Source organism: Xenopus tropicalis, chromosome 8, assembly GCF_000004195.4.
Source record: "Xenopus tropicalis strain Nigerian chromosome 8, UCB_Xtro_10.0, whole genome shotgun sequence".
In the NCBI taxonomy this organism is placed as follows: Eukaryota; Metazoa; Chordata; class Amphibia; order Anura; family Pipidae; genus Xenopus; species Xenopus tropicalis.
Window position 1 is genome coordinate 134,885,428 of NC_030684.2, and position 24,756 is coordinate 134,910,183.

The following is a 24,756-nucleotide window of genomic DNA, read 5'->3' on the forward strand; positions in this document are numbered from 1 at the left end:
TTACAGAGCCCCACTAACTCCTGTGATTATAACTCCACTTACAGAGCCCCACTAACTCCTGTGATTATAACTCCACTTACAGAGCCCCACTAACTCCTGTGATTATAACTCCACTTACAGAGCCCCACTAACTCCTGTGATTATAACTCCACTTACAGACCCACTAACTCCTGTGATTATAACTCCACTTACAGAGCCCCACTAACTCCTGTGATTATAACTCCACTTACAGAGCCCCACTAACTCCTGTGATTATAACTCCACTTACAGACCCACTAACTCCTGTGATTATAACTCCACTTACAGAGCCCCACTAACTCCTGTGATTATAACTCCACTTACAGAGCCCCACTAACTCCTGTGATTATAACTCCACTTACAGAGCCCCACTAACTCCTGTGTTTATAACTCCACTTACAGAGCCCCACTAACTCCTGTGTTTATAACTCCACTTACAGAGCCCCACTAACTCCTGTGTTTATAACTCCACTTACAGAGCCCCACTAACTCCTGTGATTATAACTCCACTTACAGAGCACCCACTAACTCCTGTGTTTATAACTCCACTTACAGAGCCCCACTAACTCCTGTGATTATAACTCCACTTACAGAGCACCCACTAACTCCTGTGATTATAACTCCACTTACAGAGCACCCACTAACTCCTGTGTTTATAACTCCACTTACAGAGCCCCCACTAACTCCTGTGATTATAACTCCACTTACAGAGCCCCACTAACTCCTGTGTTTATAACTCCACTTACAGAGCCCCACTTAAAGAGCAATCACTTATAGAGCACCTACCACCAGAGCAAGCTCCACTGGAGTGCCTGTGGTTCTATTTATACAGTCTGTTAAGGTGAACTAATCAAACCCCACCCCCTCAAACTGAGGGTAATTACAAAGGAATGTAACTCTGGCAAACCTGCTGTAAGCCTTATAGTTAACCAAACTTTGTAAATTGGCACCAAAAAGAGCAAATACTTTTGAAAAAATTTAAACCCAACAGTTAGAAAACACAATGATTCTGAATAAAGTTAATAAAAAATACTTATCCCTTTTTTTTGTTGAATTGAAAAAGCAGTTGATTCAGTCAGCCACCAGCCTGTTAGTAAGCCTAACAGGCTTAACCATGAAATAAACCCAATAGGGCTGTTCTGCCCCCAATAAGGGGTAATTATATCTTAGTTGGGATCAAGTACAGGTACTGTTTTATTATTACAGAGAAAAGGGAATCATTTAACCATGAAATAAACCCAATAGGGCTGTTCTGCCCCCAATAAGGGGTAATTATATCTTAGTTGGGATCAAGTACAGGTACTGTTTTATTATTACAGAGAAAAGGGAATAATTTAACCATTAAATAAACCCAATAGGGCCGTTCTGCCCCAATAAGGGGTAATTATATCTTAGTTGGGATCAAGTACAGGTACTGTTTTATTATTACAGAGAAAAGGGAATCATTTAACCATTAAATAAACCCAATAGGGCTGTTCTGCCCCCAATAAGGGGTAATTATATCTTAGTTGGGATCAAGTGCAGGTACTGTTTTATTATTACAGAGAAAAGGGAATAATTTAACCATTAAATAAACCCAATAGGGCTGTTCTGCCCCCAATAAGGGGTAATTATATCTTAGTTGGGATCAAGTACAGGTACTGTTTTATTATTACAGAGAAAAGGGAATAATTTAACCATTAAATAAACCCAATAGGGCTGTTCTGCCCCCAATAAGGGGTAATTATATCTTAGTTGGGATCAAGTGCAGGTACTGTTTTATTATTACAGAGAAAAGGGAATAATTTAAACATGAAATAAACCCAATAGGGTTGTTCTGCCCCCAATAAGGGGTAATTATATCTTAGTTGGGATCAAGTACAGGTACTGTTTTATTATTACAGAGAAAAGGGAATCATTTAACCATTAAATAAACCCAATAGGGCTGTTCTGCCCCCAATAAGGGGTAATTATATCTTAGTTGGGATCAAGTACAGGTACTGTTTTATTATTACAGAGAAAAGGGAATCATTTAAACATGAAATAAACACATACACAAGATTTTGGGGTGATACAAAGCTTGCCGTACTAACGGTGCCCACAAAATGGTGTGCACAAAGTAGCACCGATTTCTTTAAGGGCTCTGGTACACGGGGAGATTAGTCGCCCGCGGCAAAACTCCCTGCTCGCGGGCGACTAATCTCCCCGAGTTGCCTTCCCTCTGCCATCCCACCGGCGAACATGTAAGTCGCCGGCGGGATGGCAGACGCGGCGGGGCGATTTCGGGAAATCGCCGAAAAAGCCTCGCGAGTCTTTTTCGGCGATTTGCGCGAAATCGCCCCGCCGCGTCTGCCATCCCGCCGGCGACTTACATGTTCGCCGGTGGGATGGCAGAGGGAAGGCAACTCGGGGAGATTAGTCGCCCGCGAGCAGGGAGTTTTGCCGCGGGCGACTAATCTCCCCGTGTACCAGAGCCCTAAAGCGGCTTGGGAAAAGCCAGATTAATAGGTCCCTGGAGTGTATAATATATATATTATATATATATATATATATATATATATATATATATATATATATATATATATATATAATCGATCAAAAGATGGACCGCTCCACACAGGACTTATCACGAAATTCAATCGTTTATTGAAGAACAATGAAGAACTGACTTAAATACCCAGTGTGGTGGGAAACACAGGACTGTGACGTAAACGTGACGTGTTGGCATTGCTATATACAAATTATATACACAACAAAGTGAATATCAATAAAGTGTCAAACGAAAACCGAAAATCATTCTACATAAAATACAAATAAATTAATATACGAGAAATATTCATTGTTGTTTTATTTTGTTCGTGTGATAAACACCAGTCATTATAACTGTCCGTAACAATTCCCTGTAGTATCGGTTAGCCAAATGCATAATATCGTGTATACTTCGAGTAAATTTTGTGCTAAAATCTTATAATCTAGAGAATAATATATAATCCATCAAAAATTTATAAAATTTCAGAGAACCAAATGGTTAGTGTCTTGTACGTTGAACCAGCAACGGAATCACCGGACAGCAAGGTTCTGTATACATACACACCACTTGACAGAAAGCTCCTTTTACAGCACTGCGGCTGCCAGAGTCAGGAGTTTAGGACACCCTTCGAAGTTAAAAGTTACAAAGTTATACAGCCTTACGGCGGAGGGTTCCATGTGGCTCCTTTTACAGCACTGCGGCTGCAAGAGCTCCGAGTACATTTGAACCCACGAACACACCTAAGTCCATAGAGGCATTCACACGATTAATGGTGGATGAGACTAAGAAAATATACCCTCATTCTGGATATTATCCAAACTTGAAGAGGAGTGAAAGGGAAGCAGTACATAGCCTAGCCAAAAACCCTAACATTACAGATTACAGGGCTGAAATTGTCCGACAATTGACTGATATACATACATACCGCCAATTACCTAGAGACCCTACAGTGGAGTTCAAAAAACATATTGACGTTTTTTTAGAGATGGGGCTGACCATGGGGATCATATTTGACGTTACCTTTAATTATGTAAGCCAAGATTTTCCAATATGTCCCATCCTATATACGCTACCCAAAATACATAAAAATACAACAACAACCACCAGGTCGCCCGATTGTTAGTGCAAGTGGGTCTATCCTACAACCACTGGCCATATTTCTGGACCACTACTTACAGCCCCTAGTACAGAATTCTCCCTCGTACATTAGGGACTCGGGTGACTTTCTTAACAAAATTCTTCAGTCCACTCCACTCCCCCCAAATGCCAGTTTAGCCACTATGGATGTCTCCTCTCTATATACAGTTATCCCGACCACCGAGGGCCTCAATGTGGTAAGAGAAGCCCTCACAAATAACCCGGATTCACGCAGACCACCCACCGAGTTTTTGATCCAACTTCTACAGTTCTGTTTAACCCTCAATTACTTTAAGTTTGAAAAATCATATTTCCTCCAGCTGAGTGGCACCAGCATGGGGTCCAACATTGCACCCTCATTTGCTAATTTATTTATGACTTACTATGAACAGACCTACATCCTTCCGAAGCATGGAGTTCACATCCATAAACTTTTTCGCTTTATTGACGATCTGTTTTTGGTATGGACTGGTACCACGGGGGAATTTTCACAGATGGACGAAGATTTAAATACATTGCCTACGATTCGTTTTACGGCTGATCTAGATGCACAAAAAATCTCCTTCCTGGATTTGTCCCTCACATTGGTCAACTCTACTTTACATACTACCACATACAGGAAGGCAACGGATCGTAATACTTTATTACATCATACTTCCTGCCACCCTCCACATTTATTGAAGAGTATTCCCTATTCACAGATGGTGAGGATGGTCAGAAACAACTCACACCCCACACAACTCATTAGACAACTTGATGAACTCATTGACCGGTTCTGTGAAAGAGGCTATGATCGCCACAACCTCCTCACTTGTAAAGACAGGGCGCTGTGCCTGAACCAACAAATCTTACTCCAAAAGAACACTTCAAACCGGACTAGCTCTAACGTGGACCAACTGACATTCTTAACCACATACACACCTGACAAGCAACCATTTATACAATCTATTTTCAACCACTGGTCTGTATTAGCAAGAGATAAAACCTTACCTCCTAGTTTCAGAATCCCCCCACGTATTGCGTACAGACGTGGTAAAAGCCTGAGGGATTTGCTAGTCAAAACAGACCCATCACACTGCTACCAGGCAGAAAAATCGTCCACCAGGTTACACACTACTAAACTGGGTTGCTATAAGTGCCCTTCATGCACTACTTGTGGGAACCTCATGACTGGGTCCAGCTTTAACCATCCGCAAAGCTATTCATATCAAGCGCAGATTGACCTGCACGTCTAAATTCATTATATATTTTATTAAATGTCCCTGTGGCTTATTCTAAATCAGGAAGACTATCACTACTTTTCGCGACCGCATGGCCAATCATCGATCGGCTATTAGGTTGGCCCTTGACAGTGGAAAAGCAGATACTCCTCTGGCACACCATTTTCTTAAACATCAACACTCATTGGCCAGCCTGCGCAGTATGGTCATCGACCATGTCCCACAACCAACACGAGGTGGCAATCGAGAAAAGCTATTACTTCAATTAGAACTTCGCTGGATCCACAGGTTAAATACATTGAATCCGATGGGTCTCAATGAATTAGTTTCGTATTCACCTTTTTACTTACCTTAATGTCATGACTTTACAGCAAGAATTAATGCAGCTGAAGGGAACCTTTTCGGTCTGTTGGTTGTGTCTCTAATACTAATTCCGTTTGGTTATTATGGACTGGATTATTCAATATTGCTAACAATTTCGGCACCGTGCTTTATGTCTCTATGGAAAAACAATACCTGCCATGTGCCTTTGATTTTACATCCCTGAAGGAACTCAAATGTAACAATGTTGTCCCTCAGGTTTAATTCTATTTCTACTTTGTTACACTTTTATTTACAGCGCTTCACTTTGTCACACTGTCTCCCTTTACTTGGGCTTGTTAGGCTATCGTATCTATACACGGTGGGGTGTTTTGATTTACTAGTATCCAAGTTTTCTTTTTCTCATATCCTTGACCAGGGTGTGGACATGACACCTTTATTGATAATGTTCTCAAATTGGTACTTTGAAGTGGCTTATAGTTACCTTTTATTTTATTTTTCAATTTGATTCATTTCTTAATTATATTTTTTTGGCAATGCAGTGTACTAGTACCTGGGAAGGTCTTTTCCCCACAGAGCCGAGTTGGTGTTCTTCCCTCCTAATTTTAGCAGTCGCAGTTACTGTAAAGGAGGGACACCTAGTTGACATCGGCAGGGGACTCAAAACGGCATTTATTATCTTGAATCATTAAGGGTGACCTAAGCCCCTGACTCTTGCAGCCGCAGCGCTGTAAAAGGAGCCACATGGAACCCTCCCCCGTAAGGCTTTATAACTTTGTAACTTTTAACTACGAAGGGTGTCCTAAACTCCTGACTCTGGCAGCCGCAGTGCTGTAAAATGAGATTTACCTTTCTGCCTATCTCCCATTTGGTGCGCTAATTTCAAGGTAACTAAACCTTCTCCTTCAAATTGGGATACTATTTATTAAGATTAATGTAGTCTTTTTTCCATACCCTGGTCTTACTGATATGTGCACGATCGCTAACTTTCTGTCAAGTGGTGTGTATGTATACAGAACCTTGCTGTCCGGTGATTCCGTCGCTGGTTCAACGTACAAGACGCTAACCATTTGGTTCTCTGAAATTTTATAAATTTTTGATGGATTATATATTATTCTCTAGATTATAAGATTTTAGCACAAAATGAACTCGAAGTATACACAATATTATGCATTTGGCCAACCGATACTACAGGGAATTGTTACGGACAGTTATAATGACTGGTGTTTATCACACGAACAAAATGAAACAATGAATATTTCTCGTATATTAATTTATTTGTATTTTATGTAGAATGATTTTCGGTTTTCGTTTGACACTTTATTGATCTTCACTTTGTTGTGTATATAATTTATATATAGCAATGCCAACACGTCATGTTTAAGTCACAGTCCTGTGTTTCCCGCCGCACTGGGTATTTAAGTCTATTTTTTTTGTGTGTGTGTTAACTTTGATAAAGGCTACAGGAGTAGCCGAAACGTCAGTTCTTCATTGTTCTTCAATAAACTATTGAATTACGTGATAAGTCCTGTGTGGAGCGGCCATCTTTTGATCGATTATCTATGCGTTGAGGACTGCACCCAGGCGTTCAGTGCTGAGTTATCGTGAGTGCCGACCTACTCTACATTTTATATATATATATATATAAATAAAAAGAAAGGGTGGTCGGCACTCACGATAAATTGTCTTTAAATGCCTGGGTGCAGTCCTAGGTTACTTCTTAGACACTTGAACAAAAAATAGTACCGCTTCACACAGGACTTACGAATGAATAATTTGATTTATTAAATGTGTAACAGAACTGATGTTTCGGCTGCTCTTGCAGCCTTTCTCAAAGTTACATACATAACAATAAAACAAGCTTAAATACAAACAATGGCGGGAAATGTCGGTATGTGACGTGTATAGATGACGTGTAACGTAGCAAAACATACATGGTTTAACCAGAAAAAACATACGTGAAAACATCAACATCTGTCCCCAAAAGCGCATATCACACATAGATAAAACAATAAAACAAATCCATAGAATTGCGGCTCAGTATTTAGTTTAGACAAAAGTTTGGGGTTGTTGAATAAACAAGGGCAGAACCAAGATCTGTGTCCTCAGTGTAAATGATAGAACATAGCATCTGGACATACTGTAACAGCACGTACAATAGTAACTACAGTTGTCTGATCGGAGGAATATGTGTGCTCCCCTCGTATATAAAGCACCCGACGCCCCCCCAGTATAAACGGGGATAGCGTCTTGGTTCTGCCCTTGTTTATTTTACAACCACAAACTTTTGTCTAAACTAAATACTGAGCCGCAATTCTATGGATTTGTTTTATTTTATCTATGTGTGATATGCGCTTTTGGGGACGTATGTTTTTTCTGGTTAAACCACATATGTTTTTCATGTATGTTTTGCTACATTACACCTCATATACCGATGTTTCCCGCCATTATATTATATTATATATATATATATATAGTCCAAACATAGGCAGCACACCATACGAAAGGGGTTACGACCCGGGTGCCAGTGCAAAATAATAGCAATAGTTGCAACAAGTGACAGCACTCACGGGATTTACCTCTTAGTGAAAAAATAGCAGAGAGAGTAAATTCTTACAAGGCTTTTATTGATCCGACGTTTCAGTTCCTTCCTGGAACTTTCATCAGGGAGACCAACACACAGTGAACACAAACGCTTTAAACGTGCAAATTGGCGCTAACGACCGTTGCTAGGCAACCATAGTGTAACCAGAAGTGTAAGAAAAGATTAAAAGAAAAGAGAAAAAGCTCAGAGTAAAACAGAAGCCACAAAAGCACAAGGGAGAAATAAAATTTAGCACTGAAGGCTGTTAGGAGACACACATAAGGACACCTAAATGCTCTTACCGGTCCCCATATACGGCCCTTCCGAAGCCCAATGGTAATCGTAGGTGCAGGCTGAAACAGAACATAACCGGCGAGGTACCCTTATCATGAGATATCCATGTAGACGTACCAGCCACAGTGAAGCGAAACGCAACCATAATGCCCGCTCGTAGGTTGGCTCACTCGTGCAGCCGTGTTGCCTAGCAACCAGGCACAAGACGCGGCTGTCACAGGCTCTCATATTACCGCTCTGTCTAGCGGCTGTGCTTAACATTCCCTCTTGCCCGAGCAAGGTAACGGTGGTGCCCCTGGCGCCCAAGAGGAGATCACGGGCCAACATCCTTAGACCGAGATCCTCCCAAAAGCGATACAGGTGGCCCATAGGGAGGATGTGCACCAAAGAGGAGGAGAGCAGAGCGGCGGGGGGGGGGGGGGTTTGCAGACAGTGGCACTAAGCACGGGACTACCCCACGCGGGGTATCAGATACCTGCCCAGGGCGGGCAGTCATAAGTGTAACCTCAAAGAGCAGGACGAGAACCGAACAGGGTATGCCAATTGCCCTGTGTTACAAACGCGCCAAACACCCAGGGGGATTTTTGTTATAAGGGCTGGTAGAGGAGCATAAGGTATAGTGAGTCTCATAATCACACAGCGTTAGTGCAACAATAGCAATGCAGAGTGGAAAAAGAAACAAAGAATACACATGGCAGGAAAAGAAAATGTTACATCACAAATGTGAGCAAAAAGGTAGCAACATAGTATCAGTAGAACAGTTCGCAGGGCACTATATGAAGCAGCCCAGTGGTAGTGTCTCATTCAAGCCCCTGGGGGCTACACAATCCAATATATGTATCCATTTGGATTCTCTTCGAAGCAGAGCCAAATCCCTGTCCCCACCTCGCATCAAGGGGGGTTGGTGATCGTTTGCCTTACATTTGAATGTAGGCGGAGGGTGGCGTTGTTGCACAAAGTGTCTGGCCACCGGTTGGATGGACGTACCCTCTTTAAGGGCTTTACTGATTGCTGACCGATGGTTCCCAATTCTTTCTTTTAACATGTTTATAGTCTTGCCAACATAATATAGTCCACACGGGCAGGTGATAATATAGATAACGTAGCTCGAAGTGCAGGACAACCGGTGTCTGATTTTAATTCTTCTACCCGTATGCGGGTGAGGAAAGTCTGGCCCAGAAAGTAAACAGCGGCATGTCACACAGTCTGGGCACCTATAGCATCCCAGTTTCCTATGTGCAGAGAGCCAGTCTGAGGGATCCTTATTATAATCCTTAAAGTCAGTTTCAGCCTGCACCTACGATTACCATTGGGCTTCGGAAGGGCCGTATATGGGGACCGGTAAGAGCATTTAGGTGTCCTTATGTGTGTCTCCTAACAGCCTTCAGTGCTAAATTTTATTTCTCCCTTGTGCTCTTATGGCTTCTGTTTTACTCTGAGCTTTTTCTGTTTTCTTTTAATCTTTTCATACACTTCTGGTTACACTATGGTTGCCTAGCAACGGTCGTTGGTGCCAATTTGCACGTTTAAAGTGTTTGTGTTCACTGTGTGTTGGTCTCCCTGATGAAAGTTCCAGGAAGGAACTGAAACGTCGGATCAATAAAAGCCTTGTAAGAATTTACTCTCTGCTATTTTTTCACTAAGAGGTAAATCCCGTGAGTGCTGTCACTTGTTGCAAATATATATATATATATATATATATATATATATATATATATATATATATACACACATACAGTGGGAGTGCTTTCTGGCGTAGATTATGTCACTCAAGTATTTTGTTGTTGCTGCTTGTCTGGAAAAAAAAGGTGCAACCATCAAGCTGCAATAAATACTTACAAAGGCTCCTCAATAGAAGGCAAATGCACCCAAAGCAAATCAATATAAAGCTGGCACCGATTACATAAACACGACTGCGCATATCCCTAGATGTTTGTGAATGTTCCAATTCTATAGGGGAGAAAAATACATTTATTTCAGACCCAATAATGTAACTGGGTTATCCAACATATATGACATTCATATCATCATAACTGCAAATTTGATGCTGCAGGGTGGAACTTATCCTGTTTGGGGAAAAGTGTGTTTGGGACAAGAACTGTTTGTGGCACAGTTACCTCTGAGCCTGAGGAATAATTTTTCCCAAGAGGTGGGTTTCCTAGTAGCAAGGCCCAGCTACTATCTGCTGCCCTATCTGGGACTGAGTTGCTATTTCTGAGAGAGCACAGACATTCTACAAAAGACTGAGTGTAACCTGAAATTACATCTTCATTGTCGCAGGCGACTAATGCCCCGCAATGCCATCCCACCGGCTAGAATGTAAATCGCCGGTGGGATGGCATACGCGGCGCCACGATTTGCCAAAGTCGCCCGAAGTTTCCTCTCAAGGCAACTTCGGCAAATCGCAGCGCCGCGTATGCCATCCCACCGGCGATTTACATTCTAGCCGGTGGGATGGCATTGCGGGGCATTAGTCGCCCGCAACAAGAGAGATTTGTTGTGCAGCGACTAATCTCCCTGTGTGCGGCTGCGTGTGTCCCCTAGAAGGACAGTTTCTGTTTCAGCAAGACTGCTACTTCTTTGTTATATTTGGATATCAGCTGTATGAACTTTTATATTCTGGCAAAACTTCTGTGTTAAATAAATTCCCACCAGAATTCAGCTTGAAATCCTGTTTACCTGTCTCTTACCTGTGTAAAAGGAGCTGCTGCTTCTAGCTAAAGAGCTAAATCTCCACAATATATTTATATTTAAGCAGTCTGGCAGCTTTAATTCTCACTGAGCTTGAGATGCTGGGGTAGGGAAAAGCTTAATGGTATCCTGAGGATCCACTGCAGGTGCCACGGGGGCTGATGGGTAATCCCACACCCAGATCCAGTGTACACGCTAGCAACTCACTACAGGGCTGAAGTCCTAACTATCCTACAGGGATTACTCCCCTAACAATAGCTCAGGCAGCTGCACTAATCCCATTCACTAAATAGCTGCATGGGAAGGGTTAACTAACGCCCTATGCTCTGATTATGGGGTTCCCTATATGGGTAGTTGCTCTACAGTGTACAGACCCACAGGAACTCACAGGGAAGATACAGAAATCCCAGGCAGCTCTCAGTAGTAATGTGCAGAGTCCCTGCTTTGCTTCTACTCTCCTTTCTGGGAAAGATCTGCCTCACGTTCATATATTTTTGGCTCCAAACCTCTTTCAGCAGGGTCACAAGGTCAGAAGCAAATCCCTCCTGCTGATTGGGCCAGGCTGTGATTGGGAACTGTCCCTTTGCAGTACAGTCAGCAGCCATGTTTTTGGTTGTCCTAGATTTAACCCTTTAGCTGCCAACGACGTATGGTGTACATCAGTGCTGTCCAACTTCTGCAGTGCCGGAATTCCTCTAGCATACATGGTGGAGGGCCACTAATGGAAGCCAGTTTTGACCACTCCCCTTTTTGAAACCACACCCACTTCAAACCACACCTATTTTATCACAATGGTGGTAGCACAGCAAAATCCCAAATGCTTGGTCCTTACTGTGGTGATATCAACCGTCATTCATATTTGAAAGAATTATATTATGTCATATTAATATATACCCTTAAATTCCATATGCCTCCTCCTCCCCTGTGGATAGCACAGCAACCCCCAGTATATAATTACACACCTTAATGGCTATTGCCAACTGCTAACAAACTCCCACAACAAACCTCTGCCAGGTTCACCTCCCACAAGCAGCATAGGGCAAGCAGAGTATGGCACACACAGGCAGCACTCTGCCTGTCCTATGCTGTCTGTGTGTGCCATACTCTGCTTGCCCTATGCTGCCTGTGTGTGCCATACTCTGCTTGCCCTATGCTGCCTGTGTGTGCCATACTCTGCCTGCCCTATGCTGCCTGTGTGTGCCATGCTCTGCCTGCCCTACCCTGCCTGTGTGTGCCATGCTCTGCCTGCCCTACCCTGCCTGTGTGTGTCATACTCTGCCTGCCCTACCCTGCCTGTGTGTGCCATACTCTGCCTGCCCTATGCTGCTTCTGTGTGCCATGCTCTGCCTGCCCTACCCTGCCTGTGTGTGCCATACTCTGCCTGCCCTATGCTGCCTGTGTGTGCCATGCTCTGCCTGCCCTACCCTGCCTGTGTGTGCCATGCTCTGCCTGCCCTACCCTGCCTGTGTGTGTCATACTCTGCCTGCCCTACCCTGCCTGTGTGTGCCATACTCTGCCTGCCCTATGCTGCTTCTGTGTGCCATGCTCTGCCTGCCCTACCCTGCCTGTGTGTGTCATACTCTGCCTGCCCTACCCTGCCTGTGTGTGTCATACTCTGCCTGCCCTACCCTGCCTGTGTGTGCCATACTCTGCCTGCCCTACCCTGCCTGTGTGTGCCATACTCTGCCTGCCCTATGCTGCCTGTGTGTGCCATACTCTGCCTGCCCTATGCTGCCTCTGTGTGCCATACTCTGCCTGCCCTATGCTGCCTGTGTGTGCCATACTCTGCCTGTCCTATGCTCCCTCTGTGTGCCATAAACACAGGCAGCATAGTCCAGGCATAGTCCAGGCAGTACCTATAGTACCTATGTCTGAGGTGTGAACAGGTGAACAATGTGGGTGATTACAGCCTGAGCCTGAGGTGTGAACACTGCAGGGGGTGAACAATGCAGGGATTAAAAGGTGTGAACAACACAGGGGATTACATTTTTAAACAATACAGGAGGATTACAGCCTGAATCTGAGGTGAGAACCATGCAGGGGGCCAGTTAGGTGGGGGGCCACACAGAGGGGGGTTGCGGGCCGCCAGTTGGACAGCACTGGTGTACATGCTTGCAGAAAAAGGGTTTATCTGCCAAGAACATGCGCCGTACGTCATTTGGCAGATAAAGATTCTCTCTGGAGAGACAGCATGTGTCGCCTTTGCACAGAGTTTCTAGCGATGACGGCCCCTTGGGCAATGAGCTAGGGGGGCTGTCATGTCAGTCCTGCAATGCGATCATCACAGGACTGAACTCCAAGCAGCAGACGTGATTGCATCATGTCTGCTGCTTGCCCTGGTTCCTCCTTCCCCCCCAGCGCCGCTGCCCACTGACTTCCTGCTCCCAGGACTGCTGCATGGAGGAACAGGCAAGTGATCCCTGCTTCAGAACAGGTAAGAGTGATTTTTTTGCATTTACACATACATACAGCACACAATTTAGCACATATATACACTCATACACACTCTCAACACTTTTTTTTTTTCATTTTACCATTTTTTTTTAGTTTCTATTCCCCAAAAATTGTTTATTTTGACAGCGTGACTATTGGATCAGATATTCTGACCACTAATTACACTGTCGTGTGACTTATTCTGTTGTTTCACTGATTTGCACAATTTTTGTGGTTTTATCGCATCTTTATCCCTGTATAACTGTTCCTAATCTGTTTTTAGCGTAGCTTTGCCATGTGGTACGTTGGTGTAGAAAAATAACTTTACCTATTTTGAATTCATCAGAATGTGTACTTTGCAAAACTATATGGTTTTCTGGGGGTCTGTGTATAGTTAGGGGGGGTTTTCGGCACATAATACACTGACAGGGGGCTCTGTGTGCAAAAGCTGAGTTGGCAGGCGAAAAATCCTTATGCGCTATTTTCATTTTGGGGTCAGTACATACCGCAGACTTTGGTATTTCTATGCATATTGGGCATCAAACTGTTCAGTAGGCCTCTGGTGTTCCTATTTGGGGTGATTTGCCTTTGTACGCAAGAAATTGTGTGAGATAAATGCGGCAAATTGCAACATTTTTAGGCGATTTTCTGAAATGTCATAAAAACCGCTAACTTTAGGAAAGCTTTGCAGATTGGTACTTTGTTGTAGAAAGGATTCTTTACCCATGTTGGATTTGTCAGAATGTTTTCTGGGTTTTTCTGTATAGTTAGGGGGTGTTACGGCACATAATACACACTCATTGGGCTTTTCTTTGCAGAAATTGAATTAGCAGCTGAGAAAATTCCTATGCGCTATTTTCATTTGGGTGCCTCTATACCCCACAGACTTTGGTATATCTTTGCATATTGGGAATCAAACTGTTCAGTAGACCTCTGGCGTTCATATTTAGGGTGATGTGTCATTATATGTAAGAAATGTTGTAAGATAAATGTGGCAAATTGCAACAATTTTAGACCTTTTTCAGAAAAATCATTAAAACCACTAACTTTAGGAAAGCTCTGCAGATTGGTACTTTGGTGTAGAAAGGACTCTTTCCCCATGTTGGATTTGTCAGAATGTGTACTTTCCAAAAATATATGGTTTTCGGGGGTCACCCTACATTTCTGCAGCTTCTACCCCTCATAAAACTGCCGTGTGTTTATGACTTAGGTAAAGATAAGCCATGAAATTAGTGTGGCACAAGGTATATTTGGGGGTCTCTAAGTGCCATGTGCTTTGATAAAGCTATGTACAGTGGGCATCAAAACTGTTCAGGCCTAGAGCCTCTGGGGTTCATATTTGGGGTGTTTTATCTTGGTACCTAATGACGTATAGATGCTGCATAGTGGAAGTTTTGAGGTGATTTTTGGAAATGTCATAAAAATCGGCAAACTTAGGAAAGCTGTGCAGCTTGGTACTTTGGAGTAGAATGACATGGGTACCCCATTTTAGATTCGGGGGAATGTGTACTTTCCAACAATAAATGACTTTATGTGGGATAAAGCTAGTAAAAAGCACGCTCACCCCAGAAAGCATGTAAATGTGTTGATTTTGCAGAAGCTGAAATGCAAAAATAACAGTACATATGGGGGTATGTTCACATTGGGGCCCCTACATGCAACATACTTAGCTAAACCTATACATATTGGGCATCAAACTGTTCAGTGGGCCCCTGGCGTTCATATTTAGGGTGTTTATTTGGTTACTTAATGACCTGTAGGAGATAAGATACAATAGACTGGAAGCTTTGAAGCTATTTTTTAAAAAAATGTCACAAATTTTGATAAAACCTTTCTAAATCAGTAGTATTTTCATGCATAAAATAATATCGAGTTTATATTATGGGAAATATGATTTCATTTTTTTTTTAGACATTTAGAAGCCTATATCTTGTTACAGAATTGGAATTACACAAAAAGTCTTCCATATTTTGAAAGCTTAGGTTGTCCTGAAAAAAACGATATATTGTTTTCCTGGGTAAACTAAAAGTCCCCCCGAGGAAAGGCCCCTAAAGTGAAACAGTGCAAAATGTTCAAAACTGGCAATACAAAATAAATGTCCACTTTGAATAAAACAGCTGTCAGTGAAAGGGTTAAAGTCACAGGGTTGTGTGTTCAGAGAAAGTGTAAATTGGCATTTCCCTACACACACATATATACAGTGGATATAAAAAGTCTACACACCCCTGGTAAAATGTCAGGTTCCTGTGCTGTACAAAAATGAAACAAAGATAAATCATTTTAGAACTTTTTCCACCTTTAAAGGACAATGAAAGGTTAATATAAATTAAAAGTAAGTCTAAAGGCATTCTGTTTAAGTACTTACTGCATATCTACATTCCCAGATCCCTGCTTGCTTCTCTGAGATATGGTGCTGGCAGCCTACAGCAGTGTGAAGCCTACAGTCACTGAAACACGACTGCGCATATCCCTAGATGTTTGTGAATGTTCCAATTCTATAGGGGAGAAAAATACATTTATTTCAGACCCAATAATGTAACTGGGTTATCCAACATATATGACATTCATATCATCATAACTGCAAATTTGATGCTGCAGGGTGGAACTTATCCTGTTTGGGGAAAAGTGTGTTTGGGACAAGAACTGTTTGTGGCACAGTTACCTCTGAGCCTGAGGAATAATTTTTCCCAAGAAGGTGGGTTTCCTAGTAGCAAGGCCCAGCTACTATCTGCTGCCCTATCTGGGACTGGAGTTGCTATTCTGAGAGAGCACAGACATTCTACAAAAGACTGAGTGTAACCTGAAATTACATCTTCATTGTCGCAGGCGACTAATGGCCCGCAATGCCATCCCACGGCTAGATGTAAATCGCCCGGTGGGATGGCATACGCGGCGCCACGATTTGCCAAAGTCGCGCCGAAGTTTCCTCTCCAAGGCAACTTCAGGCAAATCGGCAGCGCCGCGTATGCCATCCCACCGGCGATTTACATTCTAGCCGGTGGGATGGCATTGCGGGGCATTAGTCGCCCGCAACAAGAGAGATTTGTTGTGCAGCGACTAATCTCCCTGTGTGCGGCTGCGTGTGTCCCCTAGAAGGACAGTTTCTGTTTCAGCAAGACTGCTACTTCTTTGTTATATTTGGATATCAGCTGTATGAACTTTTATATTCTGGCAAAACTTCTGTGTTAAATAAATTCCCACCAGAATTCAGCTTGAAATCCTGTTTACCTGTCTCTTACCTGTGTAAAAGGAGCTGCTGCTTCTAGCTAAAGAGCTAAATCTCCACAATATATTTATATTTAAGCAGTCTGGCAGCTTTAATTCTCACTGAGCTTGAGATGCTGGGGTAGGGAAAAGCTTAATGGTATCCTGAGGATCCACTGCAGGTGCCACGGGGGCTGATGGGTAATCCCACACCCAGATCCAGTGTACACGCTAGCAACTCACTACAGGGCTGAAGTCCTAACTATCCTACAGGGATTACTCCCCTAACAATAGCTCAGGCAGCTGCACTAATCCCATTCACTAAATAGCTGCATGGGAAGGGTTAACTAACGCCCTATGCTCTGATTATGGGGTTCCCTATATGGGTAGTTGCTCTACAGTGTACAGACCCACAGGAACTCACAGGGAAGATACAGAAATCCCAGGCAGCTCTCAGTAGTAATGTGCAGAGTCCCTGCTTTGCTTCTACTCTCCTTTCTGGGAAAGATCTGCCTCACGTTCATATATTTTTGGCTCCAAACCTCTTTCAGCAGGGTCACAAGGTCAGAAGCAAATCCCTCCTGCTGATTGGGCCAGGCTGTGATTGGGAACTGTCCCTTTGCAGTACAGTCAGCAGCCATGTTTTTGGTTGTCCTAGATTTAACCCTTTAGCTGCCAACGACGTATGGTGTACATCAGTGCTGTCCAACTTCTGCAGTGCCGGAATTCCTCTAGCATACATGGTGGAGGGCCACTAATGGAAGCCAGTTTTGACCACTCCCCTTTTTGAAACCACACCCACTTCAAACCACACCTATTTTATCACAATGGTGGTAGCACAGCAAAATCCCAAATGCTTGGTCCTTACTGTGGTGATATCAACCGTCATTCATATTTGAAAGAATTATATTATGTCATATTAATATATACCCTTAAATTCCATATGCCTCCTCCTCCCCTGTGGATAGCACAGCAACCCCCAGTATATAATTACACACCTTAATGGCTATTGCCAACTGCTAACAAACTCCCACAACAAACCTCTGCCAGGTTCACCTCCCACAAGCAGCATAGGGCAAGCAGAGTATGGCACACACAGGCAGCACTCTGCCTGTCCTATGCTGTCTGTGTGTGCCATACTCTGCTTGCCCTATGCTGCCTGTGTGTGCCATACTCTGCTTGCCCTATGCTGCCTGTGTGTGCCATACTCTGCCTGCCCTATGCTGCCTGTGTGTGCCATGCTCTGCCTGCCCTACCCTGCCTGTGTGTGCCATGCTCTGCCTGCCCTACCCTGCCTGTGTGTGTCATACTCTGCCTGCCCTACCCTGCCTGTGTGTGCCATACTCTGCCTGCCCTATGCTGCTTCTGTGTGCATGCTCTGCCTGCCCTACCCTGCCTGTGTGTGCCATACTCTGCCTGCCCTATGCTGCCTGTGTGTGCCATGCTCTGCCTGCCCTACCCTGCCTGTGTGTGCCATGCTCTGCCTGCCCTACCCTGCCTGTGTGTGTCATACTCTGCCTGCCCTACCCTGCCTGTGTGTGCCATACTCTGCCTGCCCTATGCTGCTTCTGTGTGCCATGCTCTGCCTGCCCTACCCTGCCTGTGTGTGTCATACTCTGCCTGCCCTACCCTGCCTGTGTGTGTCATACTCTGCCTGCCCTACCCTGCCTGTGTGTGCCATACTCTGCCTGCCCTACCCTGCCTGTGTGTGCCATACTCTGCCTGCCCTATGCTGCCTGTGTGTGCCATACTCTGCTGCCTATGCTGCCTCTGTGTGCCATACTCTGCCTGCCCTATGCTGCCTGTGTGTGCCCATACTCTGCCTGTCCTATGCTCCCTCTGTGTGCCATAAACACAGGCAGCATAGTCCAGGCATAGTCCAGGCAGTACCTATAGTACCTATGTCTGAGGTGTGAACAGGTGAACAATGTGGGGTGATTACAGCCTGAGCCTGAGGTGTGAACACTGCAGGGGGTGAACAATGCAGGGATTAAAAGGTGTGAACAACACAGGGGATTACATTTTTAAACAATACAGGAGGATTACAGCCTGAATCTGAGGTGAGAACCATGCAGGGGCCAGTTAGGTGGGGGGCCACACAGAGGGGGGTTGCGGGCCGCCAGTTGGACAGCACTGGTGTACATGCTTGCAGAAAAAGGGTTTATCTGCCAAGAACATGCGCCGTACGTCATTTGGCAGATAAAGATTCTCTCTGGAGAGACAGCATGTGTCGCCTTTGCACAGAGTTTCTAGCGATGACGGCCCCTTGGGCAATGAGCTAGGGGGGCTGTCATGTCAGTCCTGCAATGCGATCATCACAGGACTGAACTCCAAGCAGCAGACGTGATTGCATCATGTCTGCTGCTTGCCCTGGTTCCTCCTTCCCCCCCAGCGCCGCTGCCCACTGACTTCCTGCTCCCAGGACTGCTGCATGGAGGAACAGGCAAGTGATCCCTGCTTCAGAACAGGTAAGAGTGATTTTTTTGCATTTACACATACATACAGCACACAATTTAGCACATATATACACTCATACACACTCTCAACACTTTTTTTTTTTCATTTTACCATTTTTTTTTAGTTTCTATTCCCCAAAAATTGTTTATTTTGACAGCGTGACTATTGGATCAGATATTCTGACCACTAATTACACTGTCGTGTGACTTATTCTGTTGTTTCACTGATTTGCACAATTTTTGTGGTTTTATCGCATCTTTATCCCTGTATAACTGTTCCTAATCTGTTTTTAGCGTAGCTTTGCCATGTGGTACGTTGGTGTAGAAAAATAACTTTACCTATTTTGAATTCATCAGAATGTGTACTTTGCAAAACTATATGGTTTTCTGGGGTCTGTGTATAGTTAGGGGGGTTTTCGGCACATAATACACTGACAGGGGGCTCTGTGTGCAAAAGCTGAGTTGGCAGGCGAAAAATCCTTATGCGCTATTTTCATTTTGGGGTCAGTACATACCGCAGACTTTGGTATTTCTATGCATATTGGGCATCAAACTGTTCAGTAGGCCTCTGGTGTTCCTATTTGGGGTGATTTGCCTTTGTACGCAAGAAATTGTGTGAGATAAATGCGGCAAATTGCAACATTTTTAGGCGATTTTCTGAAATGTCATAAAAACCGCTAACTTTAGGAAAGCTTTGCAGATTGGTACTTTGTTGTAGAAAGGATTCTTTACCCATGTTGGATTTGTCAGAATGTTTTCTGGGTTTTTCTGTATAGTTAGGGGGTGTTACGGCACATAATACACACTCATTGGGCTTTTCTTTGCAGAAATTGAATTAGCAGCTGAGAAAATTCCTATGCGCTATTTTCATTTGGGTGCCTCTATACCCCACAGACTTTGGTATATCTTTGCATATTGGGAATCAAACTGTTCAGTAGACCTCTGGCGTTCATATTTAGGGTGATGTGTCATTATATGTAAGAAATGTTGTAAGATAAATGTGGCAAATTGCAACAATTTTAGACCTTTTTCAGAAAAATCATTAAAACCACTAACTTTAGGAAAGCTCTGCAGATTGGTACTTTGGTGTAGAAAGGACTCTTTCCCCATGTTGGATTTGTCAGAATGTGTACTTTCCAAAAATATATGGTTTTCGGGGGTCACCCTACATTTCTGCAGCTTCTACCCCTCATAAAACTGCCGTGTGTTTATGACTTAGGTAAAGATAAGCCATGAAATTAGTGGGCACAAGGTATATTTGGGGGTCTCTAAGTGCCATGTGCTTTGATAAAGCTATGTACAGTGGGCATCAAACTGTTCAGTAGGCCTCTGAGTAGGCCTCTGGGGTTCATATTTGGGGTGTTTTATCTTGGTACCTAATGACGTATAGATGCTGCATAGTGGAAGTTTTGAGGTGATTTTTGGAAATGTCATAAAAATCGGCAAACTTAGGAAAGCTGTGCAGCTTGGTACTTTGGAGTAGAATGACATGGGTACCCATTTTAGATTCGGGGGAATGTGTACTTTCCAACAATAAATGACTTTATGTGGGATAAAGCTAGTAAAAAGCACGCTCACCCCAGAAAGCATGTAAATGTGTTGATTTTGCAGAAGCTGAAATGACAAAAATAACAGTACATATGGGGGTATGTTCACATTGGGGCCCCTACATGCAACATACTTAGCTAAACCTATACATATTGGGCATCAAACTGTTCAGTGGGCCCCTGGCGTTCATATTTAGGGTGTTTTATTTGGTTACTTAATGACCTGTAGGAGATAAGATACAATAGACTGGAAGCTTTGAAGCTATTTTTTAAAAAAATGTCACAAATTTTGATAAAACCTTTCTAAATCAGTAGTATTTTCATGCATAAAATAATATCGAGTTTATATTATGGGAAATATGATTTCATTTTTTTTTTAGACATTTAGAAGCCTATATCTTGTTACAGAATTGGAATTACACAAAAAGTCTTCCATATTTTGAAAGCTTAGGTTGTCCTGAAAAAAACGATATATTGTTTTCCTGGGTAAACTAAAAGTCCCCCCGAGGAAAGGCCCCTAAAGTGAAACAGTGCAAAATGTTCAAAAACTGGCAATACAAAATAAATGTCCACTTTGAATAAAACAGCTGTCAGTGAAAGGGTTAAAGTCACAGGGTTGTGTGTTCAGAGAAAGTGTAAATTGGCATTTCCCTACACACACATATATACAGTGGATATAAAAAGTCTACACACCCCTGGTAAAATGTCAGGTTCCTGTGCTGTACAAAAATGAAACAAAGATAAATCATTTTAGAACTTTTTCCACCTTTAAAGGACAATGAAAGGTTAATATAAATTAAAAGTAAGTCTAAAGGCATTCTGTTTAAGTACTTACTGCATATCTACATTCCCAGATCCCTGCTTGCTTCTCTGAGATATGGTGCTGGCAGCCTACAGCAGTGTGAAGCCTACAGTCACTGAAATCTCTCTCCCCTTCCTGTAGGTGCCAGCGGCAGCCTTCCTATTCTCTGAGCATGTGTGTAACTTGATCCTGTCTCCTGTCTGAGTTACACATGCCCACCAGCCAATCAGAAGCGGATCTGGCAGAGGGGAGGGGGGGAGGGAATGAAACACATGTGCAGTATGAAGCAAGGAGGGAAAGGAAGGGAGAATACCTTTTTAGAGATGGCTGCCTGTTCTAGAAAAGTAAGTGTGACTGAGTAAATATGTGATTAGGTGAGCCAAAAGTGTGGCGTTTTTACTAAACAATAGGAGGACTATTGGGCAGTATGCTTTTTATATTTTGACTTGCATTCTCCTTTAATGTGACCTATAAACTGTACCACTCAATTGAAAAACAACCACATTATTTTAGTTTTTTTGGTTTTCTTCCCTCCACCTAAAAGATTTCAGTTTGTTTTTCAATTGAGTGGTACAGTTTATAGGTCACATTAAAGGTGGAAAAAGTTCTAAAATGATTTATCTTTGTCTCATTTTTATCCAGCACAGAAACCAGGGGTGTGTAGACTTTTGATATCCATTGTATGTATGTAACATCTCTCAGAGGAATGATCAAAAAGATTTTTTTTACAAATCTTCCCCTTAGTTTAAATAGGAGATATTGGGCTCTGTATATTGGGTTGGGGTAGAAAACTGGAGTAAATCCTTGCAGACAGTGCCCTGAGTGCAATTAAACCCTGGTCTCCAGCGCTGCGAGGCAGCATTGATAAAAACCCTGCTCCTAATGCTACACAAAGGCATGAAATGTTGGTACAAATATTTGTCTAAATTGCATTTCCTTTCTGAAGGGGAGGATGTCTTTACTCTACAGGCAGTCAAGTCATAGAAAATGGAGGCAATTAGTAACACAATAAGGCAAATTAAGAAGATTCTCACTCACCTCTGATCTGCCTGGAATCATTGCTGTGGTTTATAGAATTGGAGACAGTGCAAGTGATATATGAAGCATTTGGTTGCTGGATAATACTGAGGATATTATATAAATGATTCTCATTTCTGAACACTTCCACCATAGAGGAGTTTATTTCGTTTCCCTCGTTATCAGTCCATGTCAGATGAGGTTTTGGATTCCAATCACGGGACTCACAAGAAATAGTGTCATTATTAATCGAAATAACCGGCACAGTTCCAATGGCTAAAAACAGAGAAATATAATTAGCCGTGTAGTTGTACTGTCTGTTACCCATAACTCCATACAGGCTGCACTGAAAAACAATGTATTAACCAGAAACTTGAGGATTAGGGTGTGTGTGTGTGTGAATCCCAATCTACCAGCACTCTAGCCACAGATTAATTAGTGCCTAATAAAAGCAACTTCCAATGTGAATTAAAATTTATTAGTGGTTTAAAAGTTATTTGTAAATGTAATTGCTATTGAAAGCAGCATTTGCTGAACTCCTGGTTGTTACTTTTTAAACAATGTTGCAGGGCCGGAACTAGGGGTAGGCAGAAGAGGCAGCTGCCTAGGGAGGGGGCAGAACAGAAGCCTCTCTTGCCTACCCCTAGTCTGTGCGCTCCGTTTTCATTGCCCCCGCCGCTTGTGGTTACTCAGCGGGCGCAAACCCACCCCACCCCCGCGCGAACTGCGCAGGGTTTGCAATGTTGCTCTTCCCCAGCGAGTTGGGTCTGTCAGGCTGCTGCCTTGTGTTACACTGTTTCATATGCCGGAGCCCCCAGGGCAGGGAATAGAGAGGGACAGGCAAACACTGATTCTAATAGATATTACACAGGTATGGGATCCCTTATCCGGAAACCCATTATCCAGAAAGCTCCGAATTACAGAAAGGCCATCTCCCATAGACTCCATTATAAGCAGGCAGGGGGGTTGCGCTCGGTGCACGGAGGGGTTGGTGCGCTCGGCACATGCAGGCAGGGGGGGTTGCGCTCGGTGCACGGAGGGGTTGGTGCGCTCGGCTCATGCAGGCACGGGGGGTTGGTGTGCTTGGCGCACACAGGCACGGGGGGTTGGTGTGCTTGGCGCACGGTGGGGGTGCGCTCGGCGCACGCAGGCACGGGGGGGTGCGCTCGGCGCACGCAGGCACGGGGGGGAGGTGCGCTCGCCACACACAGGCACGGGGGGGTGCGCTCGCCACACACAGGCACGGGGGGGTGCGCTCGGCGCACGCAGGTACGGTGGGGGTGAGCTCGGTGCACGCACAACGGACAAGTAATCTGGCGCTGCCCTTGCTAGAGAACCAATACTGGATGAAGTTCTTTGAAGTATGGAAAGTTGTTTCAGCTTTCAGTGAGTCTTTGCATCTCTTTAATTATGCTGATTATGCTGAGAATAGAGTAATGGTTCCAGGAAGCAACATGTTGGTGGAACATCTTTACATTCAGAATTGTCCTGTTACTTATCAAGCTGTTTTGGAGAATGCACATGTGCGCTCTGCTCAATCAAGCATCACCCTCCTCTTACATGGATGAAAGTTCAGAAATATATACAATTACAATGAGGAACACTTTAGGCTAACTATTCTCACCCCCATCCATTGGACAATATTTACCTAGAGCTTCTGACAAGCAGCAGTTGAGAACACTGCTCTGATTGGTGGGGGATTCAGTGCTTAGAAAGGTTAGAGCTCATTGCCTTCTCATTTTCATGTAACATTAATAGAAATATATTTGTTAATACATAAGTGTTCTGGAGATATATTAATTGACTATAATACATATTATTGCTCTTAATCTGCAGCTGCCTCGAGTCAATAAATTTTTCCAGTTTGCTTAGGTAAAATGAGGTACCTCGGCTTATATTCGGATCAGCTTATACTTGAGTATATACGGTAATTTTGCACTGTTTGTACAGCACTACAGCGACACCTATGGGTGGAAGAGTGCTAATGCTCCATAAGCACATAGATAAGGACTGCAATAAAGTACTGATAAGCTTGATAATGAACTTATGCCATTTGGTGTCAAGTGGGGAGGACATTTAAGCGGATTGTTTGTAACACTGCTTTATCCTTGAGAAAGGTCCCCAGGTGAAACATCAGATTATAGTGAGTTTCGCCATGTAAAAATTTTTTTTCAAAATAAAGAGTTGTGCTGATCCCAAGCATTCTGGATAACAGCTCTTATACCTGTACTTGTTACCCAGGCCTTTAGGGTTGATGTTGGCATTTAGCCATAAAACAATGTCAGTTAAAATCCTTGATTAAAGGGGTAGTTCACCATTAAGTTTTATATATGTTATAGATTCTAAGCAACTTTTCAACTGGCCATTTTTTATATTTTATAGTTTTCGAATTATTTGCCTATGTCACAGTCGGCACCCTAAACCAGAACTGATGCCAAGTTCCCTGGTCTCGGCTCGGCTTCACCAGTAGTGTGACCGCCTTTGGCTTCGGGAGGAGCCCTCAGCTACTCGGATGCCACCTGG

General features: G+C 43.5%; 1 protein-coding gene across 4 annotated transcripts in view; it reads right to left on the reverse strand.

Moving 5' to 3' along the window:
• LOC100497195 (selection and upkeep of intraepithelial T-cells protein 2) overlaps nt 1-24,756 on the reverse strand; it is a 43,300-nt gene that overhangs the window by 13,786 nt on the left and 4,758 nt on the right. For 3 of the 4 annotated variants that reach the window (XR_004219578.1, XR_004219577.1, XM_031890769.1), the window contains exons 4-5: nt 22,255-22,509; nt 9,923-10,033 (exon numbers count right to left, since the gene is read on the reverse strand). Coding sequence is in view for 2 of the 4 variants with exons in the window: in XM_031890769.1 (XP_031746629.1) it covers nt 9,923-10,033; nt 22,255-22,509 (366 nt within the window). In the remaining 2 variants the exon portion in view is untranslated. Of the gene's footprint in view, nt 1-9,828; nt 10,034-22,254; nt 22,510-24,756 lie in introns of those variants that run through there. The other variant, XM_018089597.2, reaches the window with a different exon arrangement.